The sequence below is a fragment of the Plectropomus leopardus genome, chromosome 20, assembly GCF_008729295.1.
Source record: "Plectropomus leopardus isolate mb chromosome 20, YSFRI_Pleo_2.0, whole genome shotgun sequence".
Taxonomy (NCBI): domain Eukaryota; kingdom Metazoa; phylum Chordata; class Actinopteri; order Perciformes; family Serranidae; genus Plectropomus; species Plectropomus leopardus.
This window is the reverse complement of record NC_056482.1, coordinates 4,458,188-4,472,156: the sequence shown is the minus strand read 5'-3', so window position 1 is coordinate 4,472,156 and position 13,969 is coordinate 4,458,188. Positions and strand designations below refer to the sequence as shown.

Below are 13,969 nucleotides of genomic sequence, written 5' to 3'. Positions count from 1 at the left end.
GGTATTCTCTGATAAAAACATGTGAGGGGTCAGTGGAAATGCTAATAGAAACATGAATGTCCCTATTTAGAGCCATTGTTTTGTTTGTCCATTCTGGGCTAATTTTAGCGTATTCTAAGGTTACAAAAACACAATGATTCTTATTTTCAGGTAATTACACATTAAAGAAAAGATACTCATTATATCTCATCTCTGCCAATAGATCTCCCTTAACCCTACACACTGGACCTTCAAGAGTGCAACTACTAGAAAAGACGACTTCCTACAGTCATTGATATTCAGCAACTGTATGTCATGGCATTTCAGCCCAATAAAGCCCCATTCAAACTGGAGAGTTGTTGGGAGTATTACTCCCCCACAATGAATTCCTTAACTCCTCAACAGATGAATGGAACAGATGTGCTATGTGATATTCTTAGTGTAGCACTTTATAGAGAAATATTTAAGGCTGTGATCTACATTCCAGACAAAGCATAACAAAATCACGCCTACCTGTGACCTGGGCACTGCAGCAGGATCCATCAGTGGTGCACTGATCTCTCAATGCTGAAACCTCTCCCTCGAGCATCTCCAGCCGGCTCATGAGGTCTTTGAGGCCCGGCAGGTCGTCGCTACAACCACAGGCCTGTCGAGGTATGTTGATGCGGTGGGTGAAGACGATCTGGTTCTCCCCATCGAGGGTGTGCTCAGTGATGTGATGGCCTGAAGGGACTGCTGCATCTTTGGGAAGGAGTTTCGTGCTCTCTGGAGCATCCAAGTCCACCGAGCACAGGGAACTGGCAGGAACATTGATGTTATAGACGTGGTTGAAAACCACAGGACGGTCCGCGTTCGGTAAGGTGATATTCTTGTCTTTAGGGGACTCCAGAGTCTGTCGTCGGTGCCGTAGGATTTTCTTCACGAGCCCAGCATTTGATACGCTGAGCAAAGCAGTCAGCAGGAGGCAGCCCAGAACGCCTCGTATACCCATGCTAGATGTGGGGCGTGGATTTGATTAAATAAATATCGGTTTGAACCTCTAACTAAAGGCCAATCGTCATTAAGGGTGGAGGTTTCTGTAAAACAGAAAGAAAATGGTTCATCACACAAATGCAATTTTGTTGTATTGCAAGAACTGCAATGATTTGTCCATATAAAGAAAGATAACTGACAACTATTTGGGTGGTTGATTAATTGTTTACGTCATTTTTCAATCTAAATTGCTGATGGTGCTTTTCTTGAACTGACATTATTGAAATCAAATATTTTGAAAGTTTTAATAAGGTCAGACAAAACAAGACATTTAATGGTTTAACTTTGTGTTCTAGGATAAGGTATATATATATACACCTTATATTCAAACTCTGTATTTGACCCATTCTAACTGAGCAGCTATTACAACAACCAGCAACTAAGTGCAGTGGTTTTATGAACAGCAATGGCAGAATTATTCATAGTCCCTAAAATGCATCATTTTCTTTTGATGCGAGAAGAAACTCAAACATGAAGAGTCTGAGAATCATTTACCTGCAGTGCTCCTTATGAAACAATGAGCTGCTATGAAGCTACCCTATGACAGCTTTTTTCCCCATTTTTTGGAAATTTTACTGCATTTTTCCAACTCCCAGTACAGCGCTGAAACAATCGCATTCAAATGTATTCAACGGAACAAACAGCAGAGGTCAGTCAGAGGATCCCTTCACACAAGACTTTTTTGTATGTGCGAGGGATTTTTTCACGACTTGTGCCAAGTGTTACCTAAGTCACTGCACTGACAACAGAATACAACAAACTAGAGCCCTGCATTGGGATCGGGATCTCGCAGGTCCTGCGTGATCCAACCCAAATCATGCGAGAGTGGGCAGTGTTAACGTTGTTGCAGGCGGGGGCGGGCAGTCAAAAAATAAACAGCAGGTCCCGGGATTCCTAGCAGGATGGAGACACCGAGTGGAGTTGAAAAGAAAATCAGTTTTGTTTTTCGTTGTATTGTTGTATCTCTAATAAGAAGCTACACCAACATCTTTTTAAAGATCAGCTTAGTGTGTGATTAGAAAAGAGTCGAGTAGGAACAAAACTGATCAGCGCAGATGAAAGCCCACACACTGCCACCTGAGTCGGGCTCTTTGCACAAGTTACCGGGGTATTTGTGTAACATTAACGAGCAATGCAGCTCCGCGTCTGGCACTGAGGAGATGAGAATATTTTTAAATTGTATACCGGACCAAAAACAGCTAGATTAATGTGGTGCGCAGAGTCTCATGTTCACATGTATTTTTTTCCATGCAGAATCATTCACAGCATGCTGAGGACAGCTGGGAAGAACAGCTTGAGCCATGAGAGAAAAAAGATGCTGCAAATGATTTCATGTATAAACAGCAGAGGCAAAAACACAGTTTTGCATAATGCAAGTTTTTAAGACAAGACAGTGCTTCAGCTGGGAGTGGAGGGGGGGTGAGAAGATTCAAGTAGTTGATGAGAAAACACTAAATAAGGTGGATAATAAAGTATAATTAAGGTGGATAATAAAGTATAATTAAAATGCTGAACTGAGAAATCATTAATTAGAGATAAGGTAATGTACAGTTTAAATAGAGAAGGATCTATTTGTGGGTGCAAGCGGAAGTGGATACACATATCCGGGTGCAGGTGGGAGTGTGCAGGAGTGGGAATAAGAAAACATTTCAGCACAGGGCCAAAACAACAAACCACTGTGGGTATCGGGTTTAAAATGTAGTGATATTATTCATCTCTGTGTGATATGGCTACAATAAACAAACCGCTGTTGCTTTGCTAATTATCTTCGCATTTGCACAAATTTTAAAAGGTCAACAGACCAAAAAGTCAGACTGATTATCACATCAGATTTAATTTCCACCTATTTCTTGTAGAGTTAACCAGAGAAAACAGTGTATGCTCTACTTCATTTAAAAAAAAGGCTTTAACACCAAGCCACAGTTGTTTTGGCACATCAAGTTCTCTCATGGCCGTTTACAGTACACCCACCTATTAGCCAAAAAGCCTGAAATATATAAGAGAGTATACCCACTTCCTACTCACCAACGTACCCATCTACCTAGAAGTACACCCACCTCATCAGCTACTACTACTGCATCCGAAGGATTCCTTTTCACCTACAATGACTTCATGAACTGGACACTAAGAACGCTAAAATTTGTGGGAGCTAAACTAGAACTAATAAGAAGCTTATTCCTCAGCGTGGGAAAGCCTGCTTGTATTGCAAAGTGCTTAAGTTTCCAAAGGATCTCAGTAAGCACTGCAGCATACTGAAAATCAATAGAAAGGCCCACAGGCTAACTGACATGTGCTGTTTGTGTGCTCTGGGCTCTTCCTCACAGGATGTATGCCCTCAGGATCATGTCTGCTGCTGTGTCTGGAGGTTTTACAGACCTCTAAAAAAGGGGCTGCATCTCTGTCAGTGATGCGGGATTTCTTCCAGATTTTGTGATTGGTAGCGGCTGATAGATGCTTGCGCATGCAAACCAATGAAAAATGATTTCCAGAGGTGAATCGCTCATGTAGTGATAGCTACCATGAGACGTGTGGTGCACACGCATTCAGATTCTCATGAAAACTTCTGGAAAGTATTTATTGAGACAAAGCTGATACTTGGCTATCAGGTAATGAAAGTAGATGTTTAACAACAGTTCAGCTTTGGTGTTTGTTGCATCTTAATATAACCATGACTGCACCTGCTTGATTTATGAATAGGACATATTTTATAGGCTACTCCAGATGTACAAAATCAAAGCGGATCATGGCACCCTGATCATAAATCCAAGCTTACGTTCCAGTCTACACCTATTAAAATGCAATGAAAAACAGTGTAAGACATAAAAAGGCCCACATATGATGAGTTCCACAACAGGAAAGGAAGGAGAAGAAACTGGTAATAATGAAGAAGAATAACAAGCAAAGACATGTTGGAGAAAAGCATATTAGGGGTTGTCACATAAGGAAAGAAAAAACAAACCTTTATATCCTAGAACAAAATCAATAATTCAGCAACTTATCCACATTCAGACATATCTTACACCATAAAATGACCAAAATATGAAGAAAAAAGGCTGAAAATACTCAAAATTTGCCCACAGCTTTGCCTCTTACTGCACTCTCAATATTACCACCCTTTGGCCCCACATTAACGGATTAATGTAGCATTCATAAATACGTTAAAGAGCGTTTAAGATATAAGCTGTGATCACGACTGGTAAACTCTAAAATTCCTAATTTGACACTTAGTGCAGAAGTGCCTGAAAAACCAACCAAAGATGGACACTTTATATCAGCTGTACACCTACATTCAATGTTATTACACCAACATTTAATATAGTGTCAATCCACAATATTTCACAGTAATTATGCAACTGCCTCTTGACGTGAACACTGCTAAACTCATACCAAGACAGGTGTAAAGAGCCTGTTTATACCTGGTAGTTGCATGTGTCACTGATCTGACACACTGCCGACATTCCCTATGCTACAAGGTCAAAGGGCCCTGCACACAGTTATTACATCAACATGCTCGCTAGCTGCCTGCAAGTTATGTTAGCGGCTGTGTCGCAACAGCGGAAATATCACTGCCAGCAAAATTCAAAAGGTCAAAGGCACAACGGGCAGTCATGCATAGGGCTAAGTATTGTTCTTATTTTTTTATTTTCAAGAAGAAATTAATTTTCTTCATTTGCCTTTTCTGCTCTATTCAATGCCCATTATGTGAACGGAAGCATTTAGTTGCATAAATTGTCATCACCACTCCCTACCAGTGCACAAATTACTACAACACTATCAAATACACTGTGCTCGGCTGCACAACACCACAGAGTGTATAGACTGTAGCTGCTGCTGTATGACAATTCGAATGTGAACGCTTGCGGTGATTGGCTGTGAGTAAAACCATACAAATAGTATGTTTTTTCTACATCTGGGTACAAAAAGGATCAAATGCAAGTATCATTTGACTGGAGAAATTTCGATACTACTTGGCAATGGGTTATTTCAGTCAATACCTTCAAAGGTATTAAGTATTGATACCTCGCTGCAGTCACGACTTCATCCAACTCAATGTAAAATGCGTCCCAAGCCACCTTTACAAGTGGATTGAGCGATCGGATCAAAAAGCCTTTTGGTAGTCGTTCGTACTTGTATTTAGATCTGTCGCTGTCAGATCACCCACGACGCATGATAATACCTGGTATAAACAGGCTCTGAATATCTTCCCGTATATGAGAATCTCAGAAGATTTTTAAGTGACAAATTGCCACTGTTCCACATGGGTTGTCTTTGCTGTTAAGCTTATAGACAGACGGGTCCAGGATTAATGAGCAGCTTGAGCCTGTGTGTATTCATCTGGGGTCCAAAATATGAAGGAGCTCTGCACATGCTGTGATAAATTTTCCTGTGAGGGATGCCTCAGATTTATTTTTAGGAAAAAACACTAAAACACAAGCAGGAATAAAGAGAGCACAATGTGACAAGATGCAGGCTTTTGGCCAACAGTCTCTGTATGTACATAGTGAGATGAGATCAGAGGAGACCACCATAACGACTGAATACCACCTACATTTTTATTAACTCTTCCTTTTTGTTATCCCCACCAGGTGTAAACTTTGGCGGGCCATGAGTTTGGTTGTTTGTGTATCTGCTCATATCTGTTTGTCCACAGGTAATCCTACAAACTAGTGGTCCCATCAGCCTAATCATTTTGGTGCACATTTATGAGCTAAGGATCTTTAGCAGGTTTGATGATTCACAATCTTTGAAAAAATCTAATCTATTGAACGTTTCATGGCTTCAATGACTGCTGACACCTCACTCATCTTAAGCGGCCTGTAGGAACTGAAAGTGATTAAATCACTAAAGCAGCATTTCTCACAATCAGCTGGGCTAAAAACAAGCCCTATAATCTGTTGCAGGCCACACTTTTGGCCTTCATCATGGCTCAGCAACTGACATCAATAGAAAAGGCTGGTCTTATTTTGAACTGCAGGATCTGCAGACTGATTTCACACCAAGTAGGCTTAGACAGTATCACAGTATACCAGAGTATTTAAAAATCCCATAGATATAATTTTCAATACTGTCAAGTACAGACCCTCCTCTTTCTAATAAACTCATATGGAGATGCTGTATTGTCACTGTATTGTGTGTCATGCACATCATGCACCACCAAAGGTCAGTTTCTACTGGTTAAAAAAGCAGCTGAGTTTAGAAACATGGCAGTTGTGAGTAGTGGAAATAACACTACAGGAGTGTAAATAGCTGGCCCTAAACGACACAGAGAGAGTGCAAGGAAAAACAAGTATTTTCATATGTAACTGTGGATTTAGAGTATATTTTGTACAATATTAAGTTGCTGATTGTTGGAACAGTGGACTAACTAACTGCAACAATAATAAAACTAATTAAGACAGTTTGGGTAAGGTTTGTTGCTGTTGTTGTTTCTGTCATGTATAAATGAAATGTCTTTTACGATGAGTTAATGAGGCAATCAAGCCAATGTTAATCTTAGTTCGGTGTAAAACAGAAACTTGAATCCAGAGGCAGGCGGTTGTATTTCTGTGTTTAGTAAGGACAAAAGGTCTGAGAAGGTCTGCAGCGCATAAATGAAGTAGTGATATTGTGAATAGGGCTGGGCGATATTGAAAAAATCTTATCACAATAATTTTTTTTCATATCAGTCTATATCGATATATATCACGATACACATCAAATCACTATTTATGTCAAGCTTTAAGATTCCCTTTTACTCCTAAGTGAGATATGAAGATATCATAGTTCACTGACACTGTTTCATTTGACCATGGTGTGTTGGAGTGTAATAAACATATGATTTATTATTATTTATTAAACTTTCCAGCATTATATAAAAAATAAAAGTTCCGTCTCAAACAAACTTCAGGTAAATTTAAGCACATTGTGCTGATAAATGCTCAACCTCTCCTGACTGCAGGACTCATTTTACTCGGGGAAAAAAACCCTTTTGAGTAGGCCTATTTTTCATATAGCTGCCAACAGCTTGCCAACATTCCCACTTTGAGAAAGAGTGAAAAAATAAGGTCATGTGCTTGTGGCCCAAGGCCCCCAAAATATTACATCTGCCCCTGGTGATAGTAACGAGAGCTCAGCGCAAGCGGCTCAATGAGACACGGAGCAATGTGTCCTGGTGTTTCTAAATAATTCATCCAAAGTCTGATTAGACCTGAAATTAACACAAAGTAGTCTGTAGATGTCTAAAGAAGGAACTCTCCACCTCTGTAAATTTGGCTGTTTCAGACACTCCGCTCTGTCTGTCTCACTGCGCTGCTGTGGGACCATCAGCTGTTGGATCCACGATAATGAAACGCTGTGGAAGCACATACGACTCGGCTGTCAAAACACTCAGCTGTATTCTAGAGTCAAAGTCGTTCGCTGAATTTGGTCCGCCACAGTGCTATTCGTATTATCACTGGCTGTTCATGCTGTCTGTCAAAACATGGCTGGAATGCGTTCAACATCGACATTCTATCAACGACGTCTCATATTTCAATCGAAGAAAAGTTATTTGTAGTTTTCCCGCCCAGCCCTAATTGTGAACATTATTAAGTTACAATTGGGAAAACTCAGGACACTTGAGCCTCATTCCCACTGCACAAAAAAACCTACTAATATCTGCTAACATGGGGCTTTTTACTGTTATGGGAAAGGTTACAATTGGTGTTCACACCCACATTACATGACTGTGCAGCAGTCACGGGTATTTAAGGCCTCTGGCTTCACTCGGTATAGATGGAAACAACACCCAGGTGAATGCGATAATATCAGCCCCTGGTGAGATTCAATGATGCACCCAACAAAAAACACAATCTGTCTCTGCCCAAACAGTGCTTAAACAACAACAATTTACTTTGCACTGAGTTTGAAAGATGGACTGAATGAGTAAGAGATATATTAAAAGAAGTAACCGTCATAAAGCTTCCCCCTAGTGTATATGAGAGAGAAAAACAAAAAAACAACACACACACACACACACGCACACAAAGGCACACTCGTCTGCTGCAGAGCAGTGTAGACAGCTCTGCTCTGTTGACAACAGGAAAAAAGTCTATAACCTATTTTTAGCAGGTTTACCTGTGTTTAAAAAACTCACGTACATGTGCTAATTCTGGTGGAAAAGTGGTATAGGTAACAATACCATTTCACTATTCTATGCATATAAAATCTGCACTTTACTAGTTTGTTCTTGATTTGATTATATTTGGATTAGTCGCTGCATGATCTATTCCCTAAATCAACTTGATGGGTATAACACATATTTTCCATTGCTATCACTACGGTGCCTTTTAACCCTCGCTCATCAATCCTGTTTTCGTTCCTCTACTGTCCTGACCTCTGATCTGACCTCTATCTTTCTCCATGCTGCCCCGCCACTAGCATTTTGCACCCCTTCACCTTCACACAGATATAAAACTGAGTTTGAGTTTCACAGGTTCACACACATCTGGTGAGTGGTAGCATAAAGGCAGGTTATGAGTGGTGTTGTAAATCTGAAAACCAGGTCTGTCAATATGTTTTTTTATCTTCTTTGAGAAAACTTTACAAGACTCAAAGACTGATAATTTGCAGTCTTGGAGGTGGAGAATGAATCTCTTAAAAATCCTGAGCATGTGTTTCAGCTGAAGATGCTTTAGGTAGCTTCAAAATGTAGTTTAAAGGTGATTTTCTGCAATTTCTGCAACTGGAAAATTCCTAAAATATGATTTTTAAGCAAAGTTTGATATTGAAGCCATTGAACTTACAAAAAAAGCCACAAATGCATCTTTCAAGGCAGACCAGGGGTTGACCAAGGACATTTTATTTAACTATGGGACATGGCAGGACAATTTGGAGAAAAAATTGAAATAAATATAACCTGTTCACTAAGCTATAATCCAGAATTGCTGTAGCTTTAGTACTCTTCCCCCATGCTGGCAGCAAGAAGGGAACTTTCCCGCGTGGAAAAGAGAAACTGGGAATGTTGGCCCTCGACTGGGAACATCTGTTTTGCTTAGTCAAAGACAGAAAAAAGCCACCAAGGCACTTGTCCTCCACTTTCAGCAAAACTGAAAGTACCACTTCATGTGTTATTTAATGTTTAATTTATAGAGTCTGTCTGTGCAATCAGCCAGTTTCTGGTGACAAGACACAGACAGCACCGTCTTCATTTCACATTCATGAGAACAATACGAGTGCAGCACGTCTGGACACACTTCTGATGGAAAACATCAGTGTCTTACAGCAACGTGTCCGGACTCTGGTCAGCGTGCATCTGCTTGTTTATTCATCTGGGTTATTTTAGCTTTTTTTAAAATAATTTGGTAAAGTCTGATCGTCATAGCATCTGGAACAGCTGGGAATCATCTCAAGAAAAGTTAATTGGACTAGTTACTGTAGCCGATAGAATAACAGAAAATGCAACACCCCATTAGCAGATTGCAAATTTTCCCACTGCGGCACACATATCCTGAAGTGGTCCTTTAAGAATAATAAACCTGAGCTTTATGTGTTCCCGTGTGAGTCTGAGCAGGATGCAGACTTCAGTTTCAATTTGCAGTCACAGGGTCTCTCCTCAATCAAGAAAAAAAAGCTAAAGATTCATTAAAATATATATATATAGTTTTTTCTTTTTTTGGAGCAGAAATGATTAATGGATCAAACAAAAACATAACCACTTTCATAATCAATTACTTTTTCCAGGCACTTTTTTAAGCAATTATCCCCAACATCTAATGGTTTGTGCTTCCAAAGTGTGATAATTTGCTGATTTTCCCCATCATATGTGTTAGTAAACCGAATATCATTGGTTGGTTACACAAATCAAGAATATAAGAGTATGTCACACTGGCGTATGTATTTTATTACATTTTATTGGCAAAATGATTGATAAAAAGGTGGCCTGTGTGGTATTTTCTTCTTTATTAAATATCTGTGAAGAAGTTTTTAAAATCCAAAATTGTTCACAAGTATGTTTACTAGTTTCAGTCTTTGTTGGCACATCGGGGCATACTTTGGTGTGTTACCGCCACCTGTTGATTAGTGGAATAATGTGTCACCAATGGCAGAACTGTGTATCGCATTACCTAAATGAGAACCAAAATGAAGATCCCCTCGTAGAAAAATAGCCCCAAACTACTTCTAGAGGTTTAAAATTCCACAGGGACCCTTTAACATGCCGAAAAAATAGACCATAGATCAATCGATACTGGCACAGTTTGCTAGTTGCTAGTTTTAATTTTTTTATTCTCTGTATCCTTGTGCATTGGAAGCTGTGTAGGATACTAGAAAATGTTCCTCTACTCCTTAATGACCAAGCAAATAAAAGCAAATTTTAATAAGCTAAGAATTTAACTTCTTAGAACAGCCATCTGTGCACAGTCCCCCTCACAACCAACACACCTGATTCTAGACACTCTGGCAGATTTACAATGTTAAAGAGCAAACACTGACCCAGTTTGAGCTAATACACACCCTGCACGCTTATATAATCATATACAGGTATTTGAGTATTATGTGCTGCAGGAGGATGTAAACCATGAGCTAATGCATTTCTCTGATTTAGGAGAAAGAGATGCCTGGATCATTGGACAAAAATTTGCTGTCACAGTTCCCCTTTAACCGTCAGTGTCACTCTGGCCACAGAAGCTGAATGAAATGCAAAGACATGTGATGCTGAGTTATGGTCAACCCCTGGCTCTTTGTGTGGAGATCACACAGAGGGAGACAGTGGAGGACGAGCCCGAGGGGAGCTCCAGCTACTAAATCAGCTGTCACCTCTGACAGAGGCTTGTTTCATTGACAACATCTATATGCACACTAATATTCCACTATTATTCAGACAAAATTCTTGATTTGAAATAGGTCATGTAAACTGCATAACAATGATATTTTGTGATTTTCAGGTAATCATACTCACAAGACAATGGAGTCAAGCATGCCAGGTCTTTTGCTTGAGACATTCTGAATCAGGCCTTATTAAAAATGCAGCATTTTCTTATAAAGACATGTGCAATATACTGATATTAAGCGGGTTTAATGTTAGTAAATAAAGTAGGTATGGGTGGTGGAGCTAAAAATAGTAAATTAAAGCTATGCTGACATGTACCTGAAGTAGCGCTCCTACTTCATGTCTCCCTTGCATAAATCAGGGCCCCAATTTGGCATTGGTCACCAATCAAACTAATTTGCATGCCTTTGTACTGTGGCAGGAAGCCTGATATCCAGGAGAAAACCCATGCTAACGTGAAGAGAACGTGCAAACTCCACACAAAAGTGCCCGTAAATATGCTTTATTGACTGTAAGCTGGAAACAAACTCTCAGCTCTCCAGTTCATATATTAGTAGTATTTTCAAGTCGCATTGGTGCTCCCTGGTGACTAAATAGTCGGAGTCTGGAGCTCTGCAAAAGCCCTGCTTTTTGTGTGTGTGAGGCAGAGAGCAGTTAGAGAGAGAGAGAGAGTCTACTGCTGCTGGCAGAAAAAAAAAGAAAAAAGATTATGACAATTTATACTTGATATTTGAGATAGTCATTTTATATATCCAATGTGGAACAAGCCATGATACATCTGATATATATTGCCCACCCCTACTTGGATATCAACAGGTTTTTAGATATGCACAAATAACAATGCAGACCTTGAGGCTGTGTTTGCATGGTCCAACAAGTCTGTTACCGGCAGGAAAACTTACAAAAAAATTCTATTTTGACACAGAAAAGGAAAATGACACACAAATGTACCCGCAGCTGTTGCACTTGTTTATATTCTGATATGATAACTGACATGTTAGGGCATCGACCAAGCACAGAATGGCGTCATAACTAAAGCAATGCATGGCTGCTTGTGAACTGGATAATTAGCGGAATATTCATTTTCATTAGCCATCTAAACATCTCAATAAAGTAAAAAAAATTACAATATTTGGAATTTGATATGGGTCATGTAAATAGCATGTTCTGTTTACAGTCGAGTCTTTGCGTTGTCCTGGATATGTTGTACATAAACCATCTCACCAACAATTTGCAAGGCTGATGTAGAGATGCATGCCCAAAAGAAAAGCCGACATTTCTCATCAAAAGGAGAAACACACCTATTTTTAAATATTATGAAAGACTTGGATATCAACTGGTCTTTAGAAATGTCTAAATATCGCAACATTGACCTTCTCTAGAAGATGGTTGAAGGAATAAAAATAGCAAGGCTGTGTTTGCAAGGTCCAACAAGTCCACTGCAAGTATAAAACTTTGAAAAAAAACAAAAAAACTAATTCATATGCAAATTAGCAAATTGACAAGTGACTCCAGATGTTTTTTCTGTCAAAATATAGGAAAGTCTAATGTTAGGTCACTTTGATCGGAGTATGCACAGTTGCAGGTAAACGAGAATATTAGTAGAATATTAATTATCATTATCTATGTAAACAGCTTGGCAGGAATATTTGCATTTTTTGGAAAAAAGGGCAAAAACCGGAATATTTTCTGTGCATTAACGTAGTCACTGAGATATTTTTCCCACCGTGTGGCACAGACACACAGCAAGAGAAGCTGTGAAACATCCCACACTGAACAGCTGTGGACAGGACATGATGTGCATGCTGATATGAGTCGTGGGATCAAACAAAAAGTTCTACATGCATCAGAGAAACTAAATGATTACCATCTTCCTCCCCTGAACCATTCCAAAGTTAAAACCACCGTAAGCCAGACCTGAGTTTCAATTAGGCAGAGCAAATGGACTGAATGGATGAGCTACTTTTTTTCCCTCCTTGCCTACACTGGCAAATCCTGCCACCCACTTTTCCCTTTAATTTAATCTCCATGATGGAAAAATGACACACAATGAAAACTGAATTGCATTGCCGAAGGTAACGTGATGAATCATCAGGCTGCACCAGGCACAGGGATACTGGATACACTCACTCCTCATGCACAAACACACTTGCAGATGGGCAGTTTTTATTTTTAGAAGTTTTGATGTACAACCTGACAAAAAATTTGAGAGAATTTTTTTTTGGCATGAGGCGTTGCTGGCTGCTGGCCCTTTTCTTTGCTAAGACGATCAAAGCTTCCACATGTTCACTCCCTTAGCACTCATCATCATCTCTGATCCTGCATTGGCTGCTATGTGAGTTTGACTGAGGAAGAAGTTGCAGCATACACCAAGAATGCACTTCCAATAAGCTATAATGAATGTCTTCTGCTGTTGGAATGACCTACGCTAGAGAGAAATCTACTGCTAAAAAGAGGTAAGAAGAAGAGAAAGCTCGGTACCACTATATATACACCTCTATTTTGAGTACAATAATTCAAGAAAAAGTCATAAAAAAGTCAGGAAAATTGACTTTTACCACATGAAATGCACTGAATTTTTTTCTCAGAAATACACAAAAAAATCTTCTTACCTGTACTAGTGCAATTTGGTTGTCACAAGCTCGTGCAGGTAAGATGAGGCGCTCCTCCGAGTCTTCACACCTTCACTGAAGCCAAGAAAAACGATGCTTTGCTCCGTCTTGCAGCCTCTCCAGCAAGGTGGCAGCTCCGTCTGTCTGTCTGTCAGTCCTCCCTCAGCAAGCTTTTTTATCTCCCCTCACCGTTCGCAGCTCAGACTGGAGTTCAGCTCCTTCACTGACAGAGAGAGTGAGTCAAAATCACACACAGACAGCGAGAGAGAGAGAGAGAGAGAGAGAGAGAGAGAGAGGGAGAGTGGGAGTAAATGTCTTTTAAAGTGTGAGGAGTAGTTTAGGTCAGACCCCCATTTGCTTCAACTCCAACCCTTAAATAGCCGTCATTTTCCCTCCCTCCACAGCCTGTCTTCCCTCCCTCTGCTGTAACTAATGGATGCGGAGCTGGGCTGCTGCCTTTAAATGAGATGCCAGTGTTACTGGGAGTCATGACAGAACGAGCGGTGCTTGTGGTTGTGCAGGAAAATTAGAGGGGAAAGCTGGGGAATGAGAGGAGAGT

General features: G+C 40.0%; 1 protein-coding gene across 4 annotated transcripts in view; it reads right to left on the bottom strand.

Annotated features, from left to right (window-relative positions):
• Positions 1-13,654, bottom strand: part of tnca (tenascin Ca) — a 43,996-nt gene extending 30,342 nt beyond the window's left edge. For all 4 annotated transcript variants that reach the window (XM_042509279.1, XM_042509280.1, XM_042509281.1 and 1 more), the window contains exons 1-2: positions 13,411-13,654; positions 493-1,055 (exon numbers count right to left, since the gene is read on the bottom strand). In XM_042509279.1, coding sequence (XP_042365213.1) covers positions 493-970 — 478 coding nt within the window. In that variant the 5' untranslated portion in view covers positions 971-1,055; positions 13,411-13,654. The remainder of the gene's footprint in view (positions 1-492; positions 1,056-13,410) is intronic.
• Positions 13,655-13,969: the final 315 nt, after the last annotated feature.